Raw genomic sequence first — 24,929 nt, 5'->3', positions numbered from 1 at the left:
CAGGCCATCAGACCTGAGGTACCCCAAAAGTCCCGTTCCACTCAGGGAAAAGAGACTGTGGCATCACAGAGGGCCATGAAAGCGGCTTTCAAACTTTACAAAGCAACCCCCAACTCTGAGATGAAGGGGAAGGAGTTAACAGGGCAAAACATAAAAAACTTGGACTAGGGCTGGGGCTTAAGGTTGGGCTTGGGACAGAGTGCAGAGAGAGAGAGAGAGAGAGAGAGAGAGAGAGAGAGAGAGAGAGTGTGTGTGTGTGTGTGTGTAGAGCTGTAGCTAGCCTAAAAAGTGACTCTGTGCACAGTGCAGCCAGCAGAGTGTGGTGTGAATTCCAGCCACACCCCTACCTCGACTTGTGTCTTTGCTTAGTGAACAGCCTGCACAATCATCTATGACAATGCTAGGTCCTAGAGATGGGTGTGGGGCGCTCTGGGGTGCTCCTGGAATCCAGGAACATGAGCTCAAGATGATGGGTTTTTTGGTTTTGTTTTTTACCCTAGTAAAGGAGTAGTTCTGTGAGATGCTGGGGGCTTGGGCTGGGGCCCTTGGGGCTTGAAATCAGAGGTCTGGGACCTTGGGGTTTCAGGGACTTATGGACAGCAGAATTCAAGGGCAGCAGGTCTCAGGGAATATCAGGCTTAAGAGGTCTGGGTCCAAAGAAATCTGAGATCTGACGGTGCTTTGGTCCTGGAGCACGTCAGTTGTCTCTGGTACGGAGGGACCAAGGTCTTGAGTCAGGGACAATCCCAATGTTGTGTAGGCTTAAGCCCTGAATTTGGGGGACCAATGGCACCTTGGGGTCTTGGAACCAGTGCTCCCAAAGCACCTCGGGGTCATTCAGGAGCTAGGGGCCAAGGGGTGAGAGGTCTGGGTTGCCATGAACATCCCAACATCTGGGAGCTGAGCTTCCAGCCTTGAGGGGATTGGGGATCTGTGGGTACAAAGCAGCCAAAGATTCCAGGCCATTCTGGGGCTTGAAATCCAAGTCTAAGGGATTTTGAAAGAGGGTTATCTGAGGACTTGAGACCAGTGCCTTGGGCCCTAAGGTGTTGGTGGTCTTCAGTACTACATCTGGGAGTACTAGGCACCTCAGAGTCCTATATATGAGATCCAAAGCTCTGGGAACACTGGCTTGTGGTGAGTGGGTCTACAGAGGTCTTTGATCCTTGGTTCCCAGAACATCCTGGAGTCTGACATCTAGATCTTGGGTGGGGAGGATAGGGGGAGACTCGGAGATGGGTCTCACATGTCATTTTGGTCAGAGAACATCTGTTTGGGCATACCTATGGACTCAGGGCATCTTAAGAGGGTTTGGTGCCTCCAGGGTCCTGGGGGCTACAAGAGTATCTCAGATATGCGTGCCCCAAGTTTTAGGTGAGCATTCAAGGATCATTTGGGGTGAATCTGGGTTCTATGGTCTCAAAATCTGGGAGTAATTATATGCAGGCAGGGTCAGGTATTGGCAACTCCTGACTCACTGTAATCTGAGGGTTCGTGGTGTCAGGCATGATGGGGTCTGGGTTGGTTATTTGAACAGGGAGTCAGGGTTCGGACCCTGAGTCTCTCAGGGATACATGTGCTCCCCAGCCTGCCTGAGGTGAAGAGTTTGGGGATGCCTGGAGTCTCCTCAGTCTAGGTCAGGGAGGGGGTTGGTGGCAGGATGGGGACGCCAGAACTCAGGATGCCTGGGACCTCTTGGACAGACATCCCAATGAAGCTGGGTCTGGGGTCTCTCAGTCCTAGATTTGGGGTCCAGGTTCCAGGTCTGGGGTCTCTCAATCCAAACTCAAGCTCCAAGTTCCGGGTGTGCCTAGGTTTGGGTGTGGGGGTCCGAACGGAGTCCAGGGTCCTGGACCCTCAATTTGGGGTCCTCGGTGCAGCTACCGGACCCACCAGGCCGTCCTCACCGCGCCGCCTCCTCGTGGCGACCCCCGCAGCCGGCGCAGCCGCATCGCGCCGCGACCCAGTGGCACGCACGCAGGGGCGCATAGCAGCAGAGGCAGGGCACGGCCAGGGAGAGCGCGGCCAGCGCGGCCCAGCGCGCCGCGGGGCGCGGGTGGCCCGGCTCGCAGGCGCACGGGTCCGAGAAGTCGCCCTCGGCGTCCGACAGGCAGTGGTAGAGCAAGCTCTCGGCGCACCACAGGCAACTGAGCCGACGCACCAGCAGGCGACCCGGGTCCGGGGCTTCCGCGCAGCGACCACCGCGCCCGTCCGCGCGGCGGCGGAAGAGAGCCCGGCAGTGCACGCAGCGCGCCGCCTCCTCCGCCTCGGGGGAGGCTTTGGCGGGCGCGGGGGCAGGGCCGGGGCCCGGGGGTGGGCGAGCGGGGGGCGCTGGGGGCGCAGCCTCGGCGAGAGGGACCGGTAGTGCGGCGGGGGGCCCCAGGGCTGCACCCCTCAACGCGCCGGTCTTGGCGAAGCGCACGACGCAGGTGGACAGGGCGAGGGGCGCGGGCGGCCCGGCGCGCCGGTAATCCTCATAGCCACGGCCGCCCCAGCCCGGGCCCCCTGCCCCGGCCAGGGGCTCTGAGGCCTCCGGAATCCCCGTGAATGGTAGGAGCGGAGGGTAGCTCTGTGGAACGAAGGGATAGAACAGGTTAGCAGGGTCTGTGATCCCCCACGCTCCACCACAATCCATCCCAGTCTCAAGAACAAGAATCCAAAGACCCAGCCTTCAGGCCTCATTCGTCCTAGGAAGCTGTCCTGGGATCCTGAGTGCCTGGCTGCGGCACTCAGACTTCCAAGGCCCCAGCCCAATCCTCTCAAATCCAAGAACAGACCAAAGAATCCAGGCACCAAGCCCACACCTTAGAGCCCCGGTGATCCAGACTCTCAGCCCTGTCCTCTCTCAAGATCCAGAAAGTCCCAGCACCCAATCCCCTCCACTTCCAGGTCTGGGAACTCGGGACCCCAGCCAGTCCTTCAGGACGCAGAAATCCAGTCCCCAAGGAGCGTTAACCCCCTTGGAGCCCATGCCCCTCCCAATGAATTAAGCAGTCTAAACAACTCCTTCCACAAGTACGAAAAACTCCCTAATATACTCGAAGAATTGTCCAAGTCGTCCCCCATGCCCCTCTGAATTCAGAACTCAGAACTTTCCAAAATCTCCAAGACACGGGGAAAGCCCTTACCGACCCTCCAGGGAACCTCCGTCCCCAAGCACCCTCCCCATCAGTGCCACGAATTCAAGCCAACTATGCCCTAGAATCTGTGGTCTCTTGCCCTTCTGGGGTCTCAGCTCCCACCTCCTTCTGGACCCCGTCACCCTACCCCACTTCCCACCCCTCCTCCCAGCCCCAGACTTCCGCGGGAGGTGGGAGGTCGCACCTGAGCAGAGGAGCGGCGGCGCTGGGGTGACGAAGCCGGCCCGAAGCCAGAAGCTGACTCCACGGTAATGATAGTGGCCGCCGGGGCGGTGGGAGGCGTCTCCTGGCGGCTGTGACTGGAGGAGGACTCGCTGTCCACATGGGACTGGGGGAGAGTGGCGGCCTCAGAGCCGGACCCCCGGCACAGCCGATGCCCTCACATAGACCCCCTCCCATGGCGAGCGAGGGCTCTGCAGCCAGACAGGCCTGGGTGCTAGCCCCGGCTCTGCCACTGACTGGTCGTGTGACCTCCGGCAAGTGAGCTCATCTCTTTGAGCCTCAGTTTCCTTCTCTGTAAAACGGGGATCATAATAGTGTCTATTCATAAGGATGTGGTTAGGACCCACTGTAAAGGGTATAACACATGCCTGAAGTTACAGGAAGAGCTAGAAATGGTTACTGTTTTTATTATTGGACCCCCTCTTCTTTATCCACTCAGCTTGCTGACCTACTGAACATCCAAATATCTTTCTCCCTTCTCAGAACCCTTCTCCCTTGGCCAGTCAGCCACCTTCCTGACTAATTCCCACCCCCACACCTTGACTGGGGCAGCTCCACCCACCGGGAAGGTGTTCCTTCCAAACCACCTGTCCTTTACAAACCCAAAAGTCACTTCTCAGACCCTCAGTTTCTTTTCTGTAACCTGGGGGGTCATTCTGACTTCATCCATTTGCTATCTTCAGGAAACATTCATTGAGCACCCACAGCGTGCCAGGCTCACGCAAGTCCATTGCAAGAACGTAAGATGGAGCATGGGAAGTCGGCTTCTTTCTTGAAAAAGCACCAAATACGTGGGACCTGTCTGCGTGATTTCTGTAGCCCCACCCACCTCCCCCACGACCCTGCATATAAATTCCCACTTTTCTGCCCAGGGAACCAATTTTGTTCTTCGAAGTCTCAGCAACTCCCACTGTTCCCAGCAAATGCCAAATTGCATCTGACATCATGTGCATTTATTCATTCAATAAATGTATTCAACACATATTTACTGAACACTTACTGTATACCAGGCACTGTTTTAGGTCTCGGAGATGCAGCAAGAAAGCAACAAATGATCCTTTGCCCTCCTGGAGCTGGCATTCTAGCACAGGAGACAGGCAATAAACTAACAGATAAGAAAACTGTCTATACTGGGGCGCCTGGGTGGCTCAGTCGGTTAAGTGGCTGCCTTTGGCTCAGGTCATGGTCCTGGGGTCCTGGGATTGAGCCCCAAGTCAGGCTCCCTGCTCTGTGAGGAGCCTGCTTCTCCCTCTCCCTACCTGCCCCCCTGCTCATGCTCTCTCTTGCTATCTCTCTCTCAAATAAAGTCTTAAAAAAAAAAAAAAGAAAACTGTCTATATAGGAAGGAAATAAGGAAAATATCTTAGAAGATGGGAAAAAATCAGAACAGGATAGGGAGCATCAGGACATCACAGTTTTGAACAGCTTACTCAGGAAGGGCCTCACAAAGAAAGCGAAATGTGTATAAAACCCTGAAGGAAGTAGGGGGATGAGCCACGTGGAAATTTGGAGAAGAGTATTCCAAGACAGAAGGAACAGCTAGTGCAAAGGCCCTGAGACAGGAATGTGCCTGCCATGTTGGAGTAACAGTGAGGAGGCTAGTGTGGCTGGAGTGGAGTGAGCAAAAGGGAGAATAGGGGGCCAAATGGTATGGGATCTTATATGCTTTGTCCTTTACCCTGAGTGAGATGGACCCCCGGAAGAGTTCTGAGTGGAGGGATGGCCACAATCTTAGATGTCGATAGGGTCCCTCTGGCTGTGTGTGGGGAACTTCCAGACAGTAGGGAATAGGAGGGGGGCAGTTGACAATAAGAAGGTGGTGAGATGCTCCGGTTGGCAGATGAGGTTGGACAGCACCAGGTTGGAGGCAGATGCTAATCATTTTGAAGATGAAGCCAATATTTGATGACAGATTAGATGAGGAGCATAAAAAACGACAAAAGTCAAGGATGACTTCAAAGTTGGTACCCTGAGTAACTAGAAGAATGGGATTTGTCATTAATTTGTTCACTATAAAAAGTATGGCTTATCGGGTGCCTGGGTGGCTCAGTTGGTTAAGCCACTGCCTTCGGCTCAGGTCATGGTCCTGGAGTCCCGGGATCGAGTCCCACATCGGGCTCCCTGCTCAGCGGGGAGTCTGCTTCTCCCTCTGACCCTCTTCCCTCTCGTGCTCTCTGGCTCTCATTCTCTCTCTCAAATAAATAAATAAAATGTTAAAAAAAAAAAAACTATGGCTTATCCTTTTTTTTTTTTTTTTAATTTTCTGCCTTTCCACACTAGAATAGAAGCTCCATGAGGAAAGGGACTTTGTTTTTGTTCACTGATGTATCCCCAGTGCCTAAAACACTACTTATTTGCAGGTGCTCAATAAATACTCTTGAATGAATATGTGACTCACAATAGAATAGGAAAATTAGGATAACAGGCATTAAGTTGACACTAATAGTTTGGGCCCAAATTTGTGTCCCCAGCGTGTGGCACGCTGCCTGATACACAAGAGATGCTCAAGAATGTTTAGAGAATAGAAATAAACCCCTGCCCTCCCAGCAGAGCGGCATCCTGGAGACTCACCGTCAGAGGGCAGGGAGTCTCTGCGGTGTCCTGGGAAGGGGAGGAGGAAGAGGAGGAGGAAGAGGGGGTAAGCGAGCCTGGGGCAGGGAGAGAGGCAGACAGTGAATGCCCTGGGCCCCAGCTTCTCCCAGTCCTCCCACCCCATCCTCCAGTGCCCACCACCTGTGCCACTTACCTCGACCCAGCGCAGCCAGTGCAGCCAGCAGGCTCTTCTGGAACTCATCAGCCTCTGCGGGACTCTGGAACGTCAGTCCAAACTTGCAGTCACCCAGGCTCCAGTGATGGAAGATGGGGTTCACTTTGTTGTAAACCAAGCCTGGCCTCAGGGTACACTCCAAGGTGGTCTGAGGGGGCAGGAGGGGGGGCAGGTCAGACACCCCCTTCCAACCATGCCTGTGACTTCCTCTCAACCCTCTGCCTATCTGCATCCCTCAGCATCCCACAAACTTCATTTGCCAATCCTAGGTGTACCCCTGAACCCTGATCAACACCTCAATACCACTTCCCAATTTTATTGAGCACACCTCTGATACCCCAATATTTCCCTCAAGCCCCTTGATCCCTATATTTTCCTCATACCCCCTTCTGATAACCCCATGTCCCTCCTTCTGACTCAATAATACTCCCCAAACTTTACTGAGCAGCTCAAAATATTACTGTTCATCTCCTTCTGATGCCCCAACAATCTCCCAAAATTCTTATCAAACTCCCATAGCTTTCCCCTCAGATGCTGGCCAACACCAACTGACGTTTCCTCACATCCTTGCCCAAAATCACCATATTCAAATCACACCAGTTCAAATCCCCCTACGTTGTTCCTTCTGACCCCTGCTCTGAAATGCAAGCCATCCCCCAAGCCTTTTCAAACAATCCAAGTCTTTCTACTACACCCCCAGCTGAAACTTCAACCGTTGGCCTTCCAAATCATGCCAAGCAGCCCAGAATATTCCTGCTGAACCCACATATAGGATTGTAAACCCTATTTGACACATCCGGATGGTCCCCCACCAAATGCCTCCATATACTTAGAGCAGACAGCGGCCAGTGGTGTGGGGCCTCCTGGTAAGGATCTCTGAGCAAGATGGAGGCCCGGGAGAGTTCTGAGCAGGAGGGGAGGACATGATCTGAGTCAGGTGTTAGCAGGGCCCCTGTGGAACAGACCGAGGTTGGGGGATGGAGCAGGAGCAGGGCAAGAATGGGGAGGAGGCTGCTGTGATGGCCCATTGGGCAATGGCAGTGGACAGGACGTGCTCGAAACCCCACATATTCTCAAAACTCCCAGTTGTTCTCCGAAAGACAGATACTCAGTTCCAACTACATCCCACGCCCCGGGGGTTGCTTCTGGGCTGGGAGATGACCTGACCTCATCTCTGCACTCCCAGCCCCATCCCCTTCCTTCCCCCGCGTCCCCACCCTACCCCCACGCCCCAGGGTGGCTCACTTTCTGGTCCCGAAGGCGCTCCCCGTGGATGACGTAGTGCCCCTGGCGGGCCCCCCCCTCGGGCCTGGCCCCTCGGACCCGACAAACGCTCACCTGGCTGAGGCCCCCGCCCCCCACAGGCAGCCAGCCCCCACTGGAGTCATCTCGGGCCATCACCACGGCTCGGACCGGAACCATGTACCTGGAGGGCGTGGGGAGGCGGGGGCAACACAGTCAGTGGGCTGCAGGGCTGCTCTCCCATTCAGAGTTCCCCCAACCCTCATCCCCCCCTCTTCGTCCCTCACATCTGGATCCGCTGCACCTTCACGCACCGATTTTCACTTTCTCTGACATCCCTGCCTTCTTCCCACCCCCCGCCCCATGCCCACCTTCTTCCAGCATGGCTTCTTTCTTCCTCATGCCGTCTCTTTTCTCCCAGGCTTAGCTTCTCCACATCTACTTTTCCTCTCCATACCCACCTTTGTCCCTTTCCCCATCGGCCCCATCCTGACCCCCATAGCCTCGGTTTTCCACCTCCCTTCCCCCTCCGGCTCTTCCCCTATCAACCCAGTCTCCTTCTCTTCCCTCAGCACATTCCCACAGCCCCACCCATCGTTCCCCCTCACAGCTGGGTGCCTGCGCATATGTATTTTCTTAGAGCCCATCAACTCAGCTCCAGATCCCCCTACACTGCCTCCACACTCTGCCGCCCAGGCCACTGGCTGGGTGAGAAACCCAGGCTCTCTTCTCCCCCCCCCCCACCTTCCCGGATTTATGAATGAGACCGGATGCAAAGCTCACTGAGTCACCCAGCAACGGGAGATGGGCAGGGAACAGGGAGAGAACCAGAAATGGCCAGAGAGAGGCCGAAAGGGAGATGGAGGCAGAAGAAGCCAGAAACGGGCGACCGAGACACAACCAGAGTGCATTTCATTCACAAAAACCAAGCCTGCTCCCTCAGGTCCCAGCCGAAGGAAGGCAAGGGGGAGACATTGAGGGGAGGTGGAGAATTGATCCCTCCTCCTCCCCCTCCCCGCCCCAGCATCCTTCAGAACCATCTTACCCCGCCCCCCAGCTCAGGGGACGTAGCCCTCCGCCCAGTAATCCGAATCAGCGTCCAGCCCCTCACTACCACCTAGCGCAGGGAACCCTGGCGTCTCAACCTTAGGGACCCAGGCAACGAGCTCTAGCCCCTTCCCCCACCTGCAGGCTGCCGGTTTTCCCCGGCCCTTCGGGAGGGGAAGGGGCGGTCGCAGCGCCCCCAGCCCCCTTTTCTCAATGGGATGGGATTTTGTGAATGAGCAGTCACGTGATACTGCTTCCTTTGTCCGCCCGCCTCCCCCGACAACAGGTGAAGCAGAGAAAGAGGGCAGGGGTCCCCCAGGGCCTAGCTGGGATGGGACGCCGGGATTTCTGAATGCCCTATGCTCCCCACACATCTGTTTCCCTGGGGGAGTGGTCCCCAGAGTTCCTCAGTGGTGGGGGTCCAGTTCGGAATTTTATGAATGGGGCGTCCTCGGAGAAGTCCAGGCCCCCAAATGGAGACTGGTACCCTAAATGGCTGCCGCGCAGTTTAGGAGCCCCCAACCCCTTGTCCTTCCAGCCGCGGTCTTGGGGGCGCCCCGGTGGGCAGGAGGCGCAGCGCGGTCCAGGCCGCCCCCTCACCGGGACAGGCGGTCTGTCAGCCCCCGCCCCCTCGCCCCCCTTGGCACCTGCCTGGGAGGCTCCGGCCGGGCTCCGAGCGGCGGCGACTTGGCCTCCTCCTCCTCCTCCTCCTGTTCGCTCCGGCTCCCTCGCTGGCTCCGGCGGCGCTAGAGACGGGCACCGGGAGCCGGGGCGACCGGGGAGGGAGGGGGAACCTGGAAGATGGGTGAGGGGGAGGGGGCGACTTGGGGGAGGGGTAAGCGCGAGGCGGGCGTACGTGCCCGCTGGGTCCTAGAGCCCGTCACTGGCTCCAGAGAACAGCCCCCCAGCCCCCATTTTCTCAGGATCCAGAAAGGATCCCCCACTTTCCCATCCATCCGCGCCATTGATCCCTGAGGATGTGGGTAAGGGTCCGGGACATGGCCTGGTCTCAGGGTTCTAAAGAGGTGAGGGTCTTCGCTTTGGGTTCTAAATGGGAGGAGCTGAGTACCTGATAGGGTTCGAAAAGGGGTGGGGCGAGAAGGGAGCCTTCGCAAGGGGGCGGGGTCGGAGGGCCTTGGGAAGGAGAGTCGGTGAGGAAGCCGAGGGCGCGGAAAAGCGCTTGCGTCATGGAAGGGGCGGCTCCACGGTGGAAGGGCCTTCTAGGCAGGCCCGAGGAAGGAGAGGGCCTTGAGAAGAGATGTTGTGGGGTCTTAAAAGGGTGGAGTTTAGAAGTAAATTGTCTTATGGGCGGGGCCCATGAGAGAGCTGAAAGGGAGGAGCTACGTAGCAGTGTTCGTAATGGGCGGAGCTTCGAGGGAGGGACTAAGGACGAGGGGCGGAGCACTTACAAAGGGGAGGAGCTAAGGATAATATTCTAAAGGGGTGGGGCCTAGGACTTCAAGGCCTGGGGGCGGGGAAGAAGACGTCGGAATATTTCAAAGGAAGATCCAGGTTCGTAAGGGGCCGGCCTTTAGCCGGTTCACCGGAGGGCGGGGCCTCGAGCCCGGGGGCGGGGCCTAGATCTCGGGTTCCGCCCTCGCTGTCTCGCCCACTTGCCATCACCCGCTTCATTCCCGTTCTTTTCGGTTATTTTCTGCTACGGCCGTTCCCCGTCCTGCCGTGGGCCCAGGGGGCCGCGGTCTGAACTTTGGTCGGTTGGAGGAGTCGGTGAGTGGGAACCTCTGGGCGAAGGCGGGGCCAGGGCGGAGTTGGAGAAAGGGGTGAGGCCTGAGTGTTGAAGACGGCTGGTAGACCAGGAGCCGGAAAAGTTTAGTAGTGAGGCCTGAAGATCTGACGCTGCCAGGGAAGAGGGCGAGACTCAAATGATCGACACAGAGACAGGGGTCGGAGGGTTAGAGGTGAGGACGAAGGGGTTAGCAAGACAAGAATACCGCGGAGGCGGGGCCAGACCTGGGGCGGGTGCTGAGGCCCGATACCGACAATCGGGGGCGGGACCAGAGAGCAGGGGCGGGGCCTGGGCCTCCGGAGCCAGGTTAGAAGACTGGGAGAGGTTTGAACTCCTTGCAGGCCTTACAGGCTCCTGAGCACAATCATCATGAGTGATGTGGCCTGAGTGACTGACAGGAAAGCGGGCAAGACCTGCGTCTTGGAGCCTAGAGACCGGGAACCTGGTCAAAGTGTAGGGATGTGCCCTGAGGGACAAGTTGGGGTAGGGTGAGGGGACAGGGACAGAACCTTAGTACACTAAGAGAATGGAGCCTAAGTGTCTGAACAGCAGCTGAATGGGGCCATGAGGAAGAAGGCATGACGGTAGTTGATTGGGGCTATGGGGAAGAACGCTCGAGCTTCGAGAGTCAGGTAACAGGAATGCGGGTAGCGACTGGTGCCTGGGTGGATCTTGGAACACAGGGGCGGGTCTGGGGTGGACCGGTAGGACCAAATACAGCCAGCCTCTTGGAGTCCCCACAGTTTTAGCAAACTGACTGGCGGAACTTTTTCTGACCACAGTCCCCGACCTCCGTCAGAAATGGGGAACATGCAGTCGGAGCCGTCCGCGGGCGGGGGCTCCCGAAAAGAGCAAGCCTCGGACCGCTCCTCTGACTCCCGCCGGACGTCCCTGGTGGAGCCCGAGGTGACCCCCTCCTCCCCAGCCATGCGCCTGGCTCGCGGGCTGGGCGTCTGGTTCCCTGGCAGCTCCGCGCCCCCGGGAATCCTGGTACCCCCGGAGCCCCAGGCCTCAACCTCGCCCCTACCCCTGACCTTACAACTGCCTTCGCCAGTGACGCCCCTTTCAGAGGAGGCGGCTGCGGCCGCGGTCTCCACACCACCCCCGCCCCCCGTGGGGACCCTGCTGCCCGCGCCGTCTAAGTGGCGAAAACCCACAGGCACTCCGGTGCCCCGGATCCGCGGTCTGCTGGAGGCGAGCCATCGCGGCCAGGGCGATCCTCCGAGCCTCCGTCCGCTGCCGCCGCCGCCCCGGCAACTAACTGGAGAGGACCCCAGCTCTATCCCGAGGGCCCCATCCCCTACTCAGCCGCCCTTGGAGCCGCGGAAGCTGCCACCACCGCCACCTTCCGACCGGCAGCCCCCGGACCACAGAATCATTCCTGCTCTGGCCACACCCGCCAGACCCCCCACAGAAAGCCAGGTCGGGTACGGCAGCGAGGGCCAGACGGCCGTTGGAGCCCGCAGAGGGGCGCCTCCCCAAGCGGGCGAGGGCGAAATGGTCCGGCCTACGGTCTCCGAGTCCGGCTTGAGTCTGCTGTGTAAAGTCACCTTCAAGTCGGGGCCCACTTTGGCCCCTCCGGCAGCCTCGAGTTCCTTAGCGGCCAGAGCCTCGCTCAGGGGCGGCGGAGGCGGAGAACTCTTCGCTGCCGCCTCGGGTTCCATCTCTTACGCTGAGGTCCTGAAGCAGGGGCCCCTGGCCCCTCGGGCCGCTCGACCCTCGGGAGAGGTCCCTCGGGGGACTCAGGAAGCAGAAGGCGGTGATGGAGACCGCGAGGGGTGTTCTGGACCCCCCTCGGCGCCTGTGTCCCACGCCAGGACCCTTCCGCCGCCACCGTACACCACCTTTCCAGGCTCGAAGCCCAAATTTGACTGGGTGAGCCCTCCCGACGGCCCCGAACGCCACTTCCGTTTCAATGGAGCCGGCGGCGGTGTCGGGGTGCCCAGACGGCGGGCGGCCGCGCTCTCAGGGCCCTGGGGCTCCCCACCGCCTCCGCCAGGGCAGACGCACCCAGCTCCCGGGCCCCGGAGGCCTGCACCGGCCCTGCTGGCGCCGCCTATGTTCATCTTCCCGGCGCCCACCAATGGCGAGCCTGTGAGCCCAGGGCCGGGAGGCCCACAGGAGGTGCCACCACCGCCGCCGCCGCCCACGCCACCACCCACGCCGCCTCCCGCGCCGCCGCCGACACCACAGCCGCCCGTGCTCCAGCTAACGCCGCTGCCAGTGGCCCGCCCTCCCACCCCACGCCCGGGCCACTTGGAGGCGGCGCCTCTGGCTCCCGCCCCGGCTCCCACTCTGCCCCTCGCCTTGGCTGCCGACCAGGCCCCGGCCCCGGCCCCGGCCCCGACCCCGGCCCCGGCCCCGGCCCCGGCCCCGGCCCCGACCCCGGCCCCGGCCCCGGCCCCGGCCCCGGCTCCCACCATAGCGGAGCCAACGCTGCCTGCGCCCGCGCCCATCAAGGCCCGCACGCGCAGGAGCAAGGGTCCCCGCGCGGCCCGAGGCGCGTTCCGTGAGGATGGCGCACCCGGAGATGGTCCTCGTGAACGTACTGCAGCTACCGTGACGGACAGTGGTGGTGGAGCGGGTGGTGGCGGCGGGACGCCTCCAGCGGGAATGGCCAACACGGGCACCACACGCCACTGGCCGCCCTTCCAGGTGCTTAACTCTTGTCCCTGCAAGTGTTACTGCCGCCACCAGCCGCGTCATCGCCGTCTACCACGCAACGTGTCTGCCTGGTGAGGGAAGGTCGTCAGGGAGCGGGGAGGGGAGGGTATACCCCTTGAAGTCCTGAACCCGACCTTCCTGGATAGAGTCCCATTCAGCCCTTTGGAGTCCTGACCCCAGCTGACCCCTGACTCCTTCCTTGGCTGTATCTCAAACCCAGCTGAGCTCCAATCCTTCAGGACTAAGAGAAAACTTGACACCATACTGACCCCTGACCAGGGACAGGGAACACTTTGGTCCAGCCTCTTGGTATACAGATCTCCAAGCTGACTGTTGGCCCTGTGACTTTCTGGAGTCATCAGGGAGGAAAGCTGGTGCCAGTGGGACTGACCCTATTCACAGCCTTAACCCTATCCAAGGGCACCAAGAAGGACCATGTCTCAAGCTTTTCAGGGACAGGAGCGGAGATGAATGCATACCTCCAAAGAAGTTCCTGACCCCTCCCAGCCTTTGGCAACTTCTCCTGACTCTGGGTCCCAAGACTTTGGCAGCCAGAGGACACTGATGTCCCAGTCCCTGTACTGCAGAGTATATACCTGAGTCCTCAGACCCAGAGGAGATACCTTTCAGTTACACCCTCCCCCTACACACACACACACACACACACACACACACACACAAATCTGGTCACCAGGGTTTATAGGACCTTGGCTCCCAAAGATTCTGAATCACTGAGAGACCCTCTGCTCTGGACTCCTTGGGGGTTCAGCAGGGATGGGCCAGGTGGGGGAGAGGGGAGTACAGGACACAGACACTATCACCAACCCTTAGCCCCCTTTCCTAAATTTAAGTGAATACAGCCCTGCCCTAGACTGCCTTTGTGATACTCATACATGGCCCCTCATAGAGATGCGCAAAGTGAAACCTAGAAGGGGAAAGGGCTTGGCCACCTGACCATGTCCTGCTGATTCTACCCTCCCTCTAGGCTGAGCACGCCCACCAACCACCTGAGTGAGCCACCCTGGGTTGCCACCATCAAGCTGGCTGGCTCGCTGGTGGCCGGGCTGGAGCACTACGACTTGCAGGCCACCCATTCCAACTGAGTGCAGTCTGCTCAGTGCCCTCTGCCTCCCACTCCTTGACAATAAAATAACCATCCAGATGTCTAGCTACCTGTCAGTCACTTGCTTAGGGTTGAAGGGATGGAATGCGCTAGGGCAGAGGCCTCCATGAAAGCACATCTTAGAAACAGTTAAGGAGACTGGACCCAGAACAGCAGTGACGGAGGTTCCAGGCATCCAGCACCGGGACTGATGGGCCCGGGGCTGAGACAGTCTCATTACCCTTGATACCATCAACCCCATTTCTGAGCCAGTCTGATTGCAAGCTGAGATGTTCAGCACAAATCCCTTTGGAAAGCAGGAGTTCTCACTCCCTTTATACAGATGTGGAAACGGACTCTGGGACTTTGTTGAAAATCCCACATCCCACAGATGGCTCAGCCAGATTTGGACTCTGCCTTAAATACCTTCTCGAGAACTTCAAGGCAGGAAACACAGGCTGGGGGTGGTTCAGAAGGTCCTAAGTTACAGCACTGGCTCAGGAAGGATGGGAACCAGGGCAAGCCCATGCCGGCGCCCACACCTATTGTTCCACAGAGGTCTCAAACTGGTAGCCCACAGACAGGTTCCATTTCGCACGTCATTGAACAAACTGGTTTAATTGCAAACATTTTAAAAATTGTGACGCGTCACCCCCTTCGCTGAAAAACTCATGCCTTGGCCTGGCATTCCTGTGGGTCCACAGCTGGCTGCAAGCCCTCTACCTGGAACCTGGGCTCCCCTGCCACTGGGCCCCTATGATGCGCTGCCATTGGACAGCTTCAGCCATGGCCGCTGGACAGAGGCTGACCCAACAGAGGGTTATCTCAGCTCCCAAAGGGCCCCCAGACTTCTAAGTTCTCCCGAGATAAGGAACTTGTCTCCCCACCATTCCACCCGGGGAGACAAGGGCCTAGAAGAGAGAATGTCAATCCACCTTTATTGGAGGAAGCCCTGCCCTGCCACTGCTTTAAATACGGCAAGCCCGGCCCCAGCCCGGCACCGGGCAGGCTCAGACGATCATCTCCAGCTGCCGGGCATACTCGATGACCTGCTTGGCCAGTTCCGTGGAGGGGATGGTGGTATCTTCTGGCTTCTGCTGCTGGCTGGCAAAGCTGTAGTAGTTGTTGAGGCCCAGAACCCACCCTCGCTGCAGGAAGGGAAGGGTGACAGATGGGTGGGGTGATCGCACAGGCTACCCCCCACCACCCCCCAGAGCCAGCACGTGCCTATGTGGGCCCTGGCTCCTGTTCCTCGCCACCCCTACTCTACCCACACAACTCTAGACCAGTAACTTCACCTCTCTGTGCCCCCGTTTCTCCATGTTTGAGACAAGGACTCTTATCGCACATCTCTCTGGGTCTGCTATGAGGATTCAGTGAATCAACACCTCTAAAGTGCTGAGAAGTGTTTGGCCATGTAAATGATCACTAAATATCAGCTGTCACCATAGCTCAAGTTCAATTTCACCTCTTCCAGTCTGGTCTTGACCCTCCTTGGTTACCGGGGTCCCTACACCCCATGCCCCAATGTCTCCAAGGGCACTACTCCTGCATAAACAGCCCAGGCCAAATGAGGCAAAGGCTCGCGAAGAAAAACTCTGAGGAATCCTGTTAGGGACAAGAGCTCAACAGGTACTGAGCGTCAGTGTCCATCTCCACCTCCTGCCAGGTGCTCATGCTAAGCTGAGCTCATCCCACATGTTAAATTCTAGCCCCATTCTACAGATCGGGAAACTGAAGCTCAGAGTTCAGCAACCTGCCTGTGGTCACACACCTGGATTTAAACATGTGCAGTTTTGCTCCAGAGTCCCTCCAGAAAATCCTACTATGAGTGCACCCCTGGCCCCACAGCCCCTCGCCCTGCGCCCCAGCCACCTTCTTGGCGTAGTCGGTCATCTTTTTGGGTGTGTTGAAGAAGAGGATCCGGGTGGCCTCAGTGAAAAGGATTTTCTCATAGGCCTTCTCGATGCACCCAGCAATCTCATCCCTGAGGAAAGACAAGGCTCTCATTACTGAGCACAGACAACTCTTCAGGCCTTGTCCTCCCAGGCCTGACACGTGTGAGCTCTGACAGTTCAGCACTGACGGCTGGAACATGCTTCCTGCCCTGTTTCATCCAGGCTTGGAGAGGGGGAGGAGCTTGACCAGAGTTGCAAAGCCAGGGCAACAGCAGGGTCCAGATCTCTGAGACTCCTGGGCTCAAACTCTGAATCCCACTCCCAGCCATGAGGACTTCAGGCTGTCTGAAACCCAGCCTAGGATTCACACGAGGGAATCTCTTTACAGACCCCCCCCTCCCCCCCCACACAAGGATGCTATGCCCCATTTCTAGATCTGATCTTGGGAGGGTTCCTTGCCACCCGTTAAGAGACATCAAGATCAATAATGAAGTAGAAAAACATCAAAGGATCAAGTCACTGAAAATGAAGGAGTTAGCTCCAGGGAAAAGTTAGTGACAGGGAGTGTGCACCCATTTCTGATGTATTTTATCTCTTAGACCAAGTGGCAGGTATACAGACACTCGTTAGATATTATTCCCTGTTCATTTTAGATAGCCAAATATTTCTCATTTAAAAATAACCTAAACTCACTAAGCTACCTCTCTTCACTTCCACCACAACTCTGAGCTTGGCTTTGCCATCCAAGAATGGAAACCCATCTCAGTCTGGTACTTTGCCTCCATGAACTGGCTCTGCCACCACCTGGACCCTTTTATTCTTCAAGGGATGTGTAAATGTCATGCCCACCTGCCCATGTCATGTCACTAGTGCATGGAGCAACCCCTGAGCGGGACTTAATGGCCCCATTCTAAGGAAGAGGAAACAGAGTTCCACAGTTTAGGAGACCTGAGGTGAGGTCACATGCCTCATGGACTGGAGCACTCCTAAGCCAGGCAACTTGGGTCTTGCCTCCTGAGCGCTGTCTGGGTGCCAAGCCCAAGACCGGATCGTATGCGCACACAGATAAGCAGCCCACAGTGAGATGTGGCCTGTTTTCCACAATCTCATGACAAGTTCCAGTTCATAGAAAAGGAGAACTGATGTGCCCAACCTCTCCAGACCTCAAGTGGCCAGAATGCGATTCAACTCAGGGCTGTCTGACTCCAGAGTCCAAGCTCTTTCTGAACTCCACAGGACCCTGCCCATCCCCCCCCACACACACACCTGATAGTGTCAAGCAGGATGTCAATGAAGAAGGTATAGCTCTCAGCAGGGATGTTGCCTTTGGCCAGGAACACCTTGTTATAGCTGCCCTCCATCAGGTACTGCAGAGGCCAGGGGTGGGGAGGAAAAGAGGGTGGGGAGCAGGTAGCACAGGGGCCTATCAGCTGAGGCCTCACCACGTTCCCAGTGCCTCCATAATCCCCTCTGCTAGAACACCCTTAGTGTACAGTCACGCATTCCCCAGGCCGACTGAGCACCTTCTCTTCCAGGAAGCCCTCCCTGGTGTGTACACATACACACACTCATGCACATTCTTTCTCCAAACTGCTCTGGGCTGATAGCTAATTATCTTATCTATTCTCCGATCACAGGAGGGAGACAGGAGGGAGACAGAGCCGGATCCACCCCGGGCTCACGCCTCTACTCCCTTGCTTGAGTTTTGCTGCTGGCCGTAACTGCTCTCTCCCATCTTCTCATCACAGCAAAATCCTCCCAGGAGACGTCAGCTCTAGGAACTACTTCCTAACCTTCAGTACTAAAGTTCTTCCCTGACCATGCTCACCTTGTTCTAGAAATACTGTCGTCTTTACTTACCCTCAGCCACCCCAGGCATGTTTCTGCCTTGGGACCTTGGACTGGCGGCTCCCTCTCCTCAGTTCACTTCCCCCCAGATGTCCACATGGTTGGGTTCATCACCTCTTTCCAATCTTCCTCAAATCTCACCTTTTCAGCAAGGCCTTCCCTGACCACCCTACAAAAAAATTCACCCCTGCCCCGACTCTCTACCCTCCTTACCTTTGTTTTACTCCATAGCACTTAACTTCTGACAGACCACAAACCACACAGATTAATCTTTTAGTTTACTGTCTACTTCCTCATCTGAATGTCATGCCCACCAGATCCTGGATTTTAATCTGTTTTGTTTGCAGTACAGTCTGAAAACCAACCACATGGCACATGGCTGGGGCTCAACAGCTGTTGGACAAATGAGCAAATGAGTGCCTGGGCTAAAAGGTGACTCCTGCCCACTCCTCCAGGAAATCTTCCCTAATGTCTGTACCTGCACCACCCCCTTCAGATCCCCCCACCCCCTTCCCCAGCCTCACTTGCTCCAGGGACACAGGATGCTTGATGTATACATTGGTCTGGATGTCTTTGGCAGGCAGCCGCTCCAACTCTGTGTGGAACTCAGCCACCCGGTTCTGAGAGAGCAGGAAGAGGAGGTTGAGGCCCAAGAGCTGGTGCATGTAGGCTGACTCGGGGAGCTGCTCCCTGTGGACCAGGGTGGGAGAACCAACGTAAGGAGGGCTTAAGTACCTACGAGCCCCCCACTCCAGGCTCCACTCCCCACTCCCTGATGACTGCCCTGTGCTGTCTCCTTGCAGAAGTATCGGGTCTTGGGTTTTAAATGAAACTGAAGCCCAGAGAGGTATGAAGAAGTCACAAGTCATATGGGTCCAAGCACGTGACCTCACTTCAGTAAAGGGACTCAGCCTCAGTTTCCCCAGATGTAAAATGAGTACTACCACAGCGTCCATCTCATAGAAGGTAGGTCAAGTGAATAAGGATTAAGTGAATTAAATGACTTAACCCAGGTACAGTGATCGGAACAGTACCTGACTCAAATAAATATTCTGCGTTAGCTATGATTATGATATTAAGAGTTATCACCCTTACTTTAAGAGGGAAACTGAGGCATAGGGAGGTGAAGTCGTTTGCCCAAGACCACATAATCAGGAAGTGGCAAAATTAGTTTCACACTCAGGTTTGGGGGCGCCTGGGTGGCTCAGTCATTGGGTGTCTGCCTTCGGCTCAGGTCATGGTCCCAGGGTCCTGGGATCGAGCCCCGCATCGGGCTCCCTGCTCCGCGGGGAGCCTGCTTCTCCCTCTCTCACTCCCCCTGCTTGTGTTCCCTCTCTCGCTATCTCTCTCTGTCAAAAAATAAATTAAAAAATCTTTAAAAAAACAAAAACAAAAACTCAGGTTTGTCTGACTTCTGATGTCAAATTCTTAATCATTAATCCATGCAGGCACTACTGAGTTAAAAAACATTAAGTTTTATATTCAACACATATTCAGTGAATCCCTGCTCTGGGCCCAGCCTCATGCTAGGCAGTACTGGAATGCAGCCGTGACCAAGACGCCTCTGACTTTAGGAGTTCAGTGGGAGAGACTGGGCTGGGATAGGGGAGGCAGAGTCAGAGGGGTCATGGCTGATATAGCATTGGAGGCTGCAGGAAAGTCTGGTCTAGAGCCTGAGAGCTATGGAGAGTCATGACAAGTTCCAATCAGGGTATTGACATTGGGTCAAATTTTAGTGTCACAAAGATTCTACTGGCTGCCATGGGGAATGAATCCAGTACAATCCCAGGATAAGGACCTCCAGGGCAACAGCACCCCCACCCCGAAGCTCTGGGGACAGAGCTAGACAAACAAGGAGTTTCCAGGTGAATGAAGATGACCTGAGCGGCTGGAGAACCAGTGATTAAAAAAAAAAAAAAAAAAAAGGCAACCATATAACCGCCTGCCCCCACCCAATCAGGGGCAGAACCCATCCTCACTTGTAATCGAAGTAGTAGCATTTGAGCTGGGCCATGTAGCGCTCGAAGGAGGGGATGTCCTTGCGCAGGATGCTCCACTGGGCCCCAATCTCCAGAATGTCACCTGTGGGTGACAGGGCAGGTTCTCAGGAGGTGCCTGAGTCCCTCTCCTGACCACCACTCCTGCCATTCCTCCAATCACCCTCAGCCCATCACTCCCACCTGCCCCAAAGACACTCACGGGCCAGAATGAGCTGCTGTTTGGTCAGTTTGGTCCCTGTGGTTGGCAAGAAGTTGAGCTCCAGCAGAACCAGCTGACAAGGAGAGCAGAGAAGGAAGGAAAGAAAGATGGGACCTCAAGTACAGGTTACTTACTTTTGCTAAGCCTTAGTTTTCTCACCTAGGAAACAGAACTAATCATCATCCCTGACTCAAGGCTGTTGTGAGTTTTAAAGGAGTCAATCCTCAGAAAGCACTCAGAATAGGGCCTGGGCACACTGAGTGCCCATTTAGGATGACCTCATGTTACAATTAATAGCCCTACTGGGGAAACAGGAAACACCCCCCATGCCTGACTCAAGGGAATCAAGGGGATGGGGGGACGCTAGCACCTTCAGTTCTTGGCAGACCTTTTCCACAATCCATTGGGTTGGGCCCAGCTATACCTCCCATCCACCCCCAAATCCACACCTGGGAGGGAAGGGAGCTAACATCCCCCCATCGTCTAGCCCACACATCACTTATCAGACACGCCCCATTCAGAGACTTAGCTCAGCCCACGATACTTGTACTCTTTCCCAAACACGCTCGGTCTGAAGCACCCTGAGCACCATTCTGGTCCTCTCCTATAAGAACATTTTTTCTAGATTCAGTCCTGTCCTCAAAACTCAGCTGCCCTACCTCTCCCCAGATGCGTCCCTAAGTCCCAGATCTCTCAGACCCTTACTTGGGTCTGGTCTAACCACACAACCCTTCGTCTCAGCCTTCTTTCATCATCCTGTCCAGTCCTCATTCCCCCTTGCTCTCGTCAAGAACCCACCATCAGAAAAACTCCAATACTGCCATCCTGCCGCTCCAGCCAGCTAGGCCTCCGAATACCAAAACTTGAACCCCTCACTTAGTTGTGCCTGAACATTTCCATCATTGCCTCCCCCACCCCCAATGTGGGGCCGTGTTTGATCCGTTCCAAACCTCTTCTTCACCCCTCTAAGCTCGCACTTTGGCAGTTCCGAATCCTTCACCCTACTGGATACCCCAACCCGTCCTGGTGTCGCCCGTGGCGGGGAACTCGGCTAGGTCCAGACCCCTCATAGCGGCCCCCGCCGAACCCTACCTTGAGACGGCCCAGCTCTTCACCGCACTTGCTAAGATTGGGGCTTTTACGGTTCCATTCGCCCTTAAGTTGCTCGTACATGCCGGCTGCGACCTGCAGGACTGCACCCGAGGCCGCCGCAGGGCCCGAGTTCGAAGCGCCCGGCGCCCCGTTCACCGCCGTGGCCGCCATCTTCCGTGATGCGGCAAACCTCCGGCCCGATTTACGGCAGCGTCGCCTACAGGCGCTCACCCGGCGGAAGTGGGGCCGGGAGGTGGAGCCCAACGCCGGGGGCGCGGCTACGGCTGCCGACCTCCGCCCGCCGCGGTTCGCGTTCAGCCGCTCTCGGGGAGGTGCCCTTGGAGTCCGGCCCTTAATGAACATGTCAGTCAGAGCTCCGCCTCTGCTGTCATTCAAGATGGTGACCGGAAGTCCCCTCCTGCCCCAACTGAAAATGGCAGCGATCGCAACGCTTCCCCGCCTCCCGTAACCAATATGGCTGCCATGGCTTCAGCTCCCGCGTTCGTGACGCTACATTTCTGTCTTCGAGGTTCCACCTTCACAGAAGCTTCTTTAAGCCAAGAGGGGGCGGTAGTGGAGCTGTGCCATTATTTCCATTTTATAAACAGCCTTTGAAAGGCCGCGTAACCTTCCCAGAGACTAACCGCTGAGATTTGAACCGAGGTCTTTCTCTCTAGTCTGTCAGTGCATCCTCTACATTTTCTCCAAGCTTATAAAAATATGCACAAACTTTACAAAAATCATCCAGTCTTATGCCTTAAATACCATATATACGCGGAGGATTCCCATTGTTTTATCCCCACTCCTGATTCCTCCGTATATATCACACCTGCCTATTCAACATCTCCTCTTTTCTCAAACCCAACTCTTCTGTCTTCTTTAGAATGTCAGCTCCACAAAAGCAGGGATATTTATCGGTGTTCTTTATGTATTCCCAGCATGTGGTACACAGTCAATGAATATTTGTTGAATGAGTGAATGAATGGATATGTAAAATCACCTGTGTCTTTAAAAAGTTTTTTTTAAGTTTTTATTTCAATTCCAGTTAGTTAATAGTGTTATTTTTAAAAGTTTTAAAACAAAAACTGAACAGTGCTACACATATTTTTTAAAAAGCAAACATGTTTGGGGCGCCTGGGTGGCTCAGTCGTCAAGCGTCTGCCTTTGGCTGGGGTCATGACCCCAGGATCCTGGGATTGAGCCCCACATTGAGCCCCACATCGGGCTCCCTGTTCCGCAGGAGGCCTGCTTCTCCCTCTCCCACTGCCTGCTGGTATTCCCTCTCTCACTGTGTCTCTCAAATAAATAAATAAAATCTAGAAAAAAAAAACCAAACATGTTTGAGAACATGTTTTCAATTCTTTTGGGTAATAAACCTAGCAATGGAAATGCTGGATATGGTAATTCTATGTTTAACTTTTTGAGGAACCAGCAAACTATTTTCCTCCGCAGCTGAACCATTTTACTTTCCAACTAGCAACATAATGTGTTCCAATTTCTCCACATCGTTGCCAACACTTGTTCTATCTGTTGTTATTTAAATTAACATAGACATCCTAATAGGTATGATGAGATATATCACTATGGTTTTTTTTTTAAATATTTATTTATTTATTTTAAAGGAGAGAGAGACGGAGAGGTGAGAGAGGGGCAGAGGGAGAGGACAGAAAGTGTCAAGCAGACACCACCCTGACTACTGGGGGCTCCATCCCATGACCCTGAGATCATGACCTGAGCCAAAACCAAGAGTCATACACTCAACTGACTGTGCCACCCAGGTGCCCCTTAAGATTTTATTTTTAAGTAGGCTCCACACCCAACATGGGGCTTGAACTTGTGACCCCGAAATCAAGAGTCACATGTGGGTAGAGTACTCTGTGGGTAGAGTACCCACTGAGCCAGCCAGGTACCCCAACTCTCACTATGGTTTTGATATGCATTTCCCTGATAACTAATGATGTTGGATATCTTTTCATGTGCCTATTGGCCATTTATATATCTTCAGAGAAACGTCCATTCAAGTCTTCTGCTCATTTTTAAAATGGGTTGTTTGTGGTATTTTTGTTGTTGAGTTGTAGAAGTTCTTTTTATTCTAGATATTAGTCTTTTTAAAAAATATTTATTTATTTGAGAGAGAAAGAGATCATGAGCGGAAGGGGCAGAGGGAGAGGGAGAGAGAATCTCAAGCAGACTCTGCTCTGAGCATGGAGCCAGACACTGAGCTCGATCTCACAACCCTGAGATCATGACCTGAGCTGAAATCAAGAGACGCTTAACCAGCTGAACCACCTGGGCATCCCTCTAGATATGTCTTTTTTTTTTTTAAGATTTTATTTATTTGACAGAGGAACACACAGCGAGAGAGGGAACACAGCAGGGGGAGTGGGAGAGGGAGAAGCAGGCTTCCCACGGAGCAGGGAGCCCGATGCGGGGTTCGATCCCAGGACCCTGGGATCATGACCTGAGCCAAAGGCAGATGCCTAACGACTGAGCCACCCAGGTACCCCTAGATATTAGTCTTTATCAGACATACAATTTACAAATATTTTCTCCCCTTCTATGGGTTGTCTTTTCACTCTCTTTGATTCAGAAAAGTTTTTAATTTTGGAGGGTGGGGGGATGGGTTAGTCTGGTGATGGGTATTAAAGAGGGCATATTCTGCATGGAGCACTGGGTGTTATGCACAAACAATGAATCATGGAACCCTACATCGAGAACTAATGATGTAATGTATGGTGATTAACATAACAATAAAAAATTTTTAAAAAGAAAAGTTTTTAATTTTGATGAGGTTCAATTTGTCTGCTTTTTCTTTTGTTGCGTGGACTTTTAGTATCATACTTAAGAAATCATTGCCAAATCAAAGGTCAAGATTTTCATCTGTTTTTTTTTCTTTTTTTTAAAGATTTTATTTATTTATTTGACACAGAGAGAGAGAGAGAAAGAGAGAGAGACAGCACAAGCAGGGGGAGCGGCAGAGGGAGAAGGAGAAGCAGGCTTCCCGCTGAGCAGGGAGCCTGATGTGGGGCTCAATCCCAGGACTCTGGGATCATGACCTGAGCCAAAGGCAGATGTTTAACCAACTGAACCACCCAGGTGTCCCTTTCTAGTTCTTCTTGAGTCAGTTTTGGTAGTTTTTATATTTTTTAGAAATTTTTCATTTCATCTAGGTTATTCCATTTGTTGCTGTACAGTTGTTCATAACAAGCTCTTATATTCATTTTTATTTCCATAAAGAAGAGATAGATCGGGGCAGCCTGAACGGACTAAGGACAAAACAGGATATTATCACATTTTCCTTATTTGCATCAGTGCAGTTAATATTGTTGATGAGTCTTTACTGCTGATTATTGTGCCATATGGCTTGACCGTCCCTGACCTCCCTCCTGAGGCCCAGATCTGACATTCCTGCAGCCTCTTGGATGGCCTTCTCCAGAAGTCTCTCAGATTTCCCACACCTGCCATGACCCCAAAGGCCTCAGTCTGTCCCCAAAACCTTCTCCTTCTTCCTGGTCATCTTAGGGACAGCCTCTTTGTCCCTCAGTCTTCACGGCAGAGCCCTGGACATTTTCTTTTCTAAGTAGGCTCCATGCCCAGCATGGAGCCCAATGCAGGGTTCAAACTCATGACCATGAGATCAAGACCTGGGCTGAGATCAAGAGTTGGATGCTCAACCAACTGACCCACCCAGGCGCCCCAGCCCTGGACCTTTTCCTAAATGCCTCCTTTGCTCCCATTCCCCTCATGGCCCTCCAGCCCCATGGTCTGTTCACTAGGCCTCCTGAGCATCTCTCCCACCTGCTGCCTCCTCCCCTCCCTACAGCAGGCTTTGGTCTAGCCCCATTCTCTTCTGTCCAGATCTCTGGCCTACTGCCTCCCTGGGATCTCTGCCTCCAGTCCTGAGCTGTCCTCCTCAGGAGCACCTTTCTACATCTAACCATGTCCTTTGGCCTCTCAGCTC

General features: G+C 55.0%; 3 protein-coding genes across 6 annotated transcripts; 1 reads left to right on the top strand and 2 right to left on the bottom strand.

Moving 5' to 3' along the window:
* Positions 1-1,903: 1,903 nt before the first annotated feature.
* On the bottom strand, positions 1,904-7,773 carry SPRED3 (sprouty related EVH1 domain containing 3). 2 transcript variants are annotated; one of them, XM_028090600.2, is made up of 6 exons: positions 7,706-7,773; positions 7,375-7,555; positions 6,109-6,277; positions 5,934-6,010; positions 3,325-3,468; positions 1,904-2,569 (listed from the first exon to the last, which is right to left on the bottom strand). In XM_028090600.2, the coding sequence occupies exons 1-6, from the start codon at positions 7,771-7,773 to the stop codon at positions 1,904-1,906; spliced, it is 1,305 nt and encodes a 434-aa protein (XP_027946401.2). The 2 variants fall into 2 exon arrangements, with proteins under 2 accessions (XP_027946401.2, XP_087883292.1); XM_088027166.1 differs by lacking the exons at positions 3,325-3,468; positions 7,706-7,773 and having other exon boundaries at positions 7,375-7,551.
* Positions 7,774-10,019: 2,246 nt separating this feature from the next.
* Positions 10,020-14,023, top strand: GGN (gametogenetin). Of its 3 annotated transcripts, none has more exons than XM_028090605.2 (3): positions 10,020-10,146; positions 10,948-12,900; positions 13,815-14,023. In XM_028090605.2, exons 2-3 carry the CDS (start codon positions 10,967-10,969, stop codon positions 13,930-13,932), a joined length of 2,052 nt encoding a protein of 683 aa, XP_027946406.2. In that variant the 5' UTR covers positions 10,020-10,146; positions 10,948-10,966; the 3' UTR covers positions 13,933-14,023. The 3 variants fall into 3 exon arrangements, with proteins under 3 accessions (XP_027946406.2, XP_027946407.2, XP_087883715.1); XM_028090606.2 differs by lacking the exon at positions 10,020-10,146 and adding an exon at positions 10,195-10,337; XM_088027589.1 differs by lacking the exon at positions 10,020-10,146 and having other exon boundaries at positions 10,481-12,900.
* Positions 14,024-14,530: 507 nt separating this feature from the next.
* Positions 14,531-21,341, bottom strand: PSMD8 (proteasome 26S subunit, non-ATPase 8). Its single transcript, XM_028090673.2, has 7 exons — positions 20,969-21,341; positions 19,877-19,949; positions 19,657-19,759; positions 18,202-18,367; positions 17,096-17,196; positions 15,807-15,918; positions 14,531-15,079 (listed from the first exon to the last, which is right to left on the bottom strand). Exons 1-7 carry the CDS (start codon positions 21,329-21,331, stop codon positions 14,942-14,944), a joined length of 1,056 nt encoding a protein of 351 aa, XP_027946474.1. The 5' UTR covers positions 21,332-21,341; the 3' UTR covers positions 14,531-14,941.
* Positions 21,342-24,929: the final 3,588 nt, after the last annotated feature.

Source organism: Eumetopias jubatus, unplaced genomic scaffold, assembly GCF_037043125.1.
Source record: "Eumetopias jubatus isolate StellerSeaLion01/CBP00866 unplaced genomic scaffold, mEumJub1_p1.0 scaffold_10, whole genome shotgun sequence".
NCBI lineage: Eukaryota > Metazoa > Chordata > Mammalia > Carnivora > Otariidae > Eumetopias > Eumetopias jubatus.
This window is presented reverse-complemented; position numbering and strand designations above follow the sequence as displayed.

What these genes read in the sequence shown, in the direction of transcription:
- SPRED3 (XM_028090600.2), bottom strand. Translation starts at nt 7,773, where the DNA reads ATGAGGAAGAAAGAAGCCATGCTGGAAGAAGGTGGGCATGGGGCGGGG. An exon ending in GGTGGGAAGAAGGCAGGGAT is followed by an intron (nt 7,556 to 7,705) that starts GTCAGAGAAAGT and finishes CACGCCCTCCAG; the next exon opens with GTACATGGTTCCGGTCCGAG. An exon ending in AGACTCCCTGCCCTCTGACG is followed by an intron (nt 3,469 to 5,933) that starts GTGAGTCTCCAG and finishes ACTCTCCCCCAG; the next exon opens with TCCCATGTGGACAGCGAGTC.
- PSMD8 (XM_028090673.2), bottom strand. Translation starts at nt 21,331, where the DNA reads ATGTTCATTAAGGGCCGGACTCCAAGGGCACCTCCCCGAGAGCGGCTG. An exon ending in AAGAGCTGGGCCGTCTCAAG is followed by an intron (nt 19,950 to 20,968) that starts GTAGGGTTCGGC and finishes TCTCCTTGTCAG; the next exon opens with CTGGTTCTGCTGGAGCTCAA. An exon ending in ACAGCAGCTCATTCTGGCCC is followed by an intron (nt 19,760 to 19,876) that starts GTGAGTGTCTTT and finishes TGTCACCCACAG; the next exon opens with GTGACATTCTGGAGATTGGG.
- GGN (XM_028090605.2), top strand. Translation starts at nt 10,967, where the DNA reads ATGGGGAACATGCAGTCGGAGCCGTCCGCGGGCGGGGGCTCCCGAAAA. An exon ending in CCACGCAACGTGTCTGCCTG is followed by an intron (nt 12,901 to 13,814) that starts GTGAGGGAAGGT and finishes CCCTCCCTCTAG; the next exon opens with GCTGAGCACGCCCACCAACC.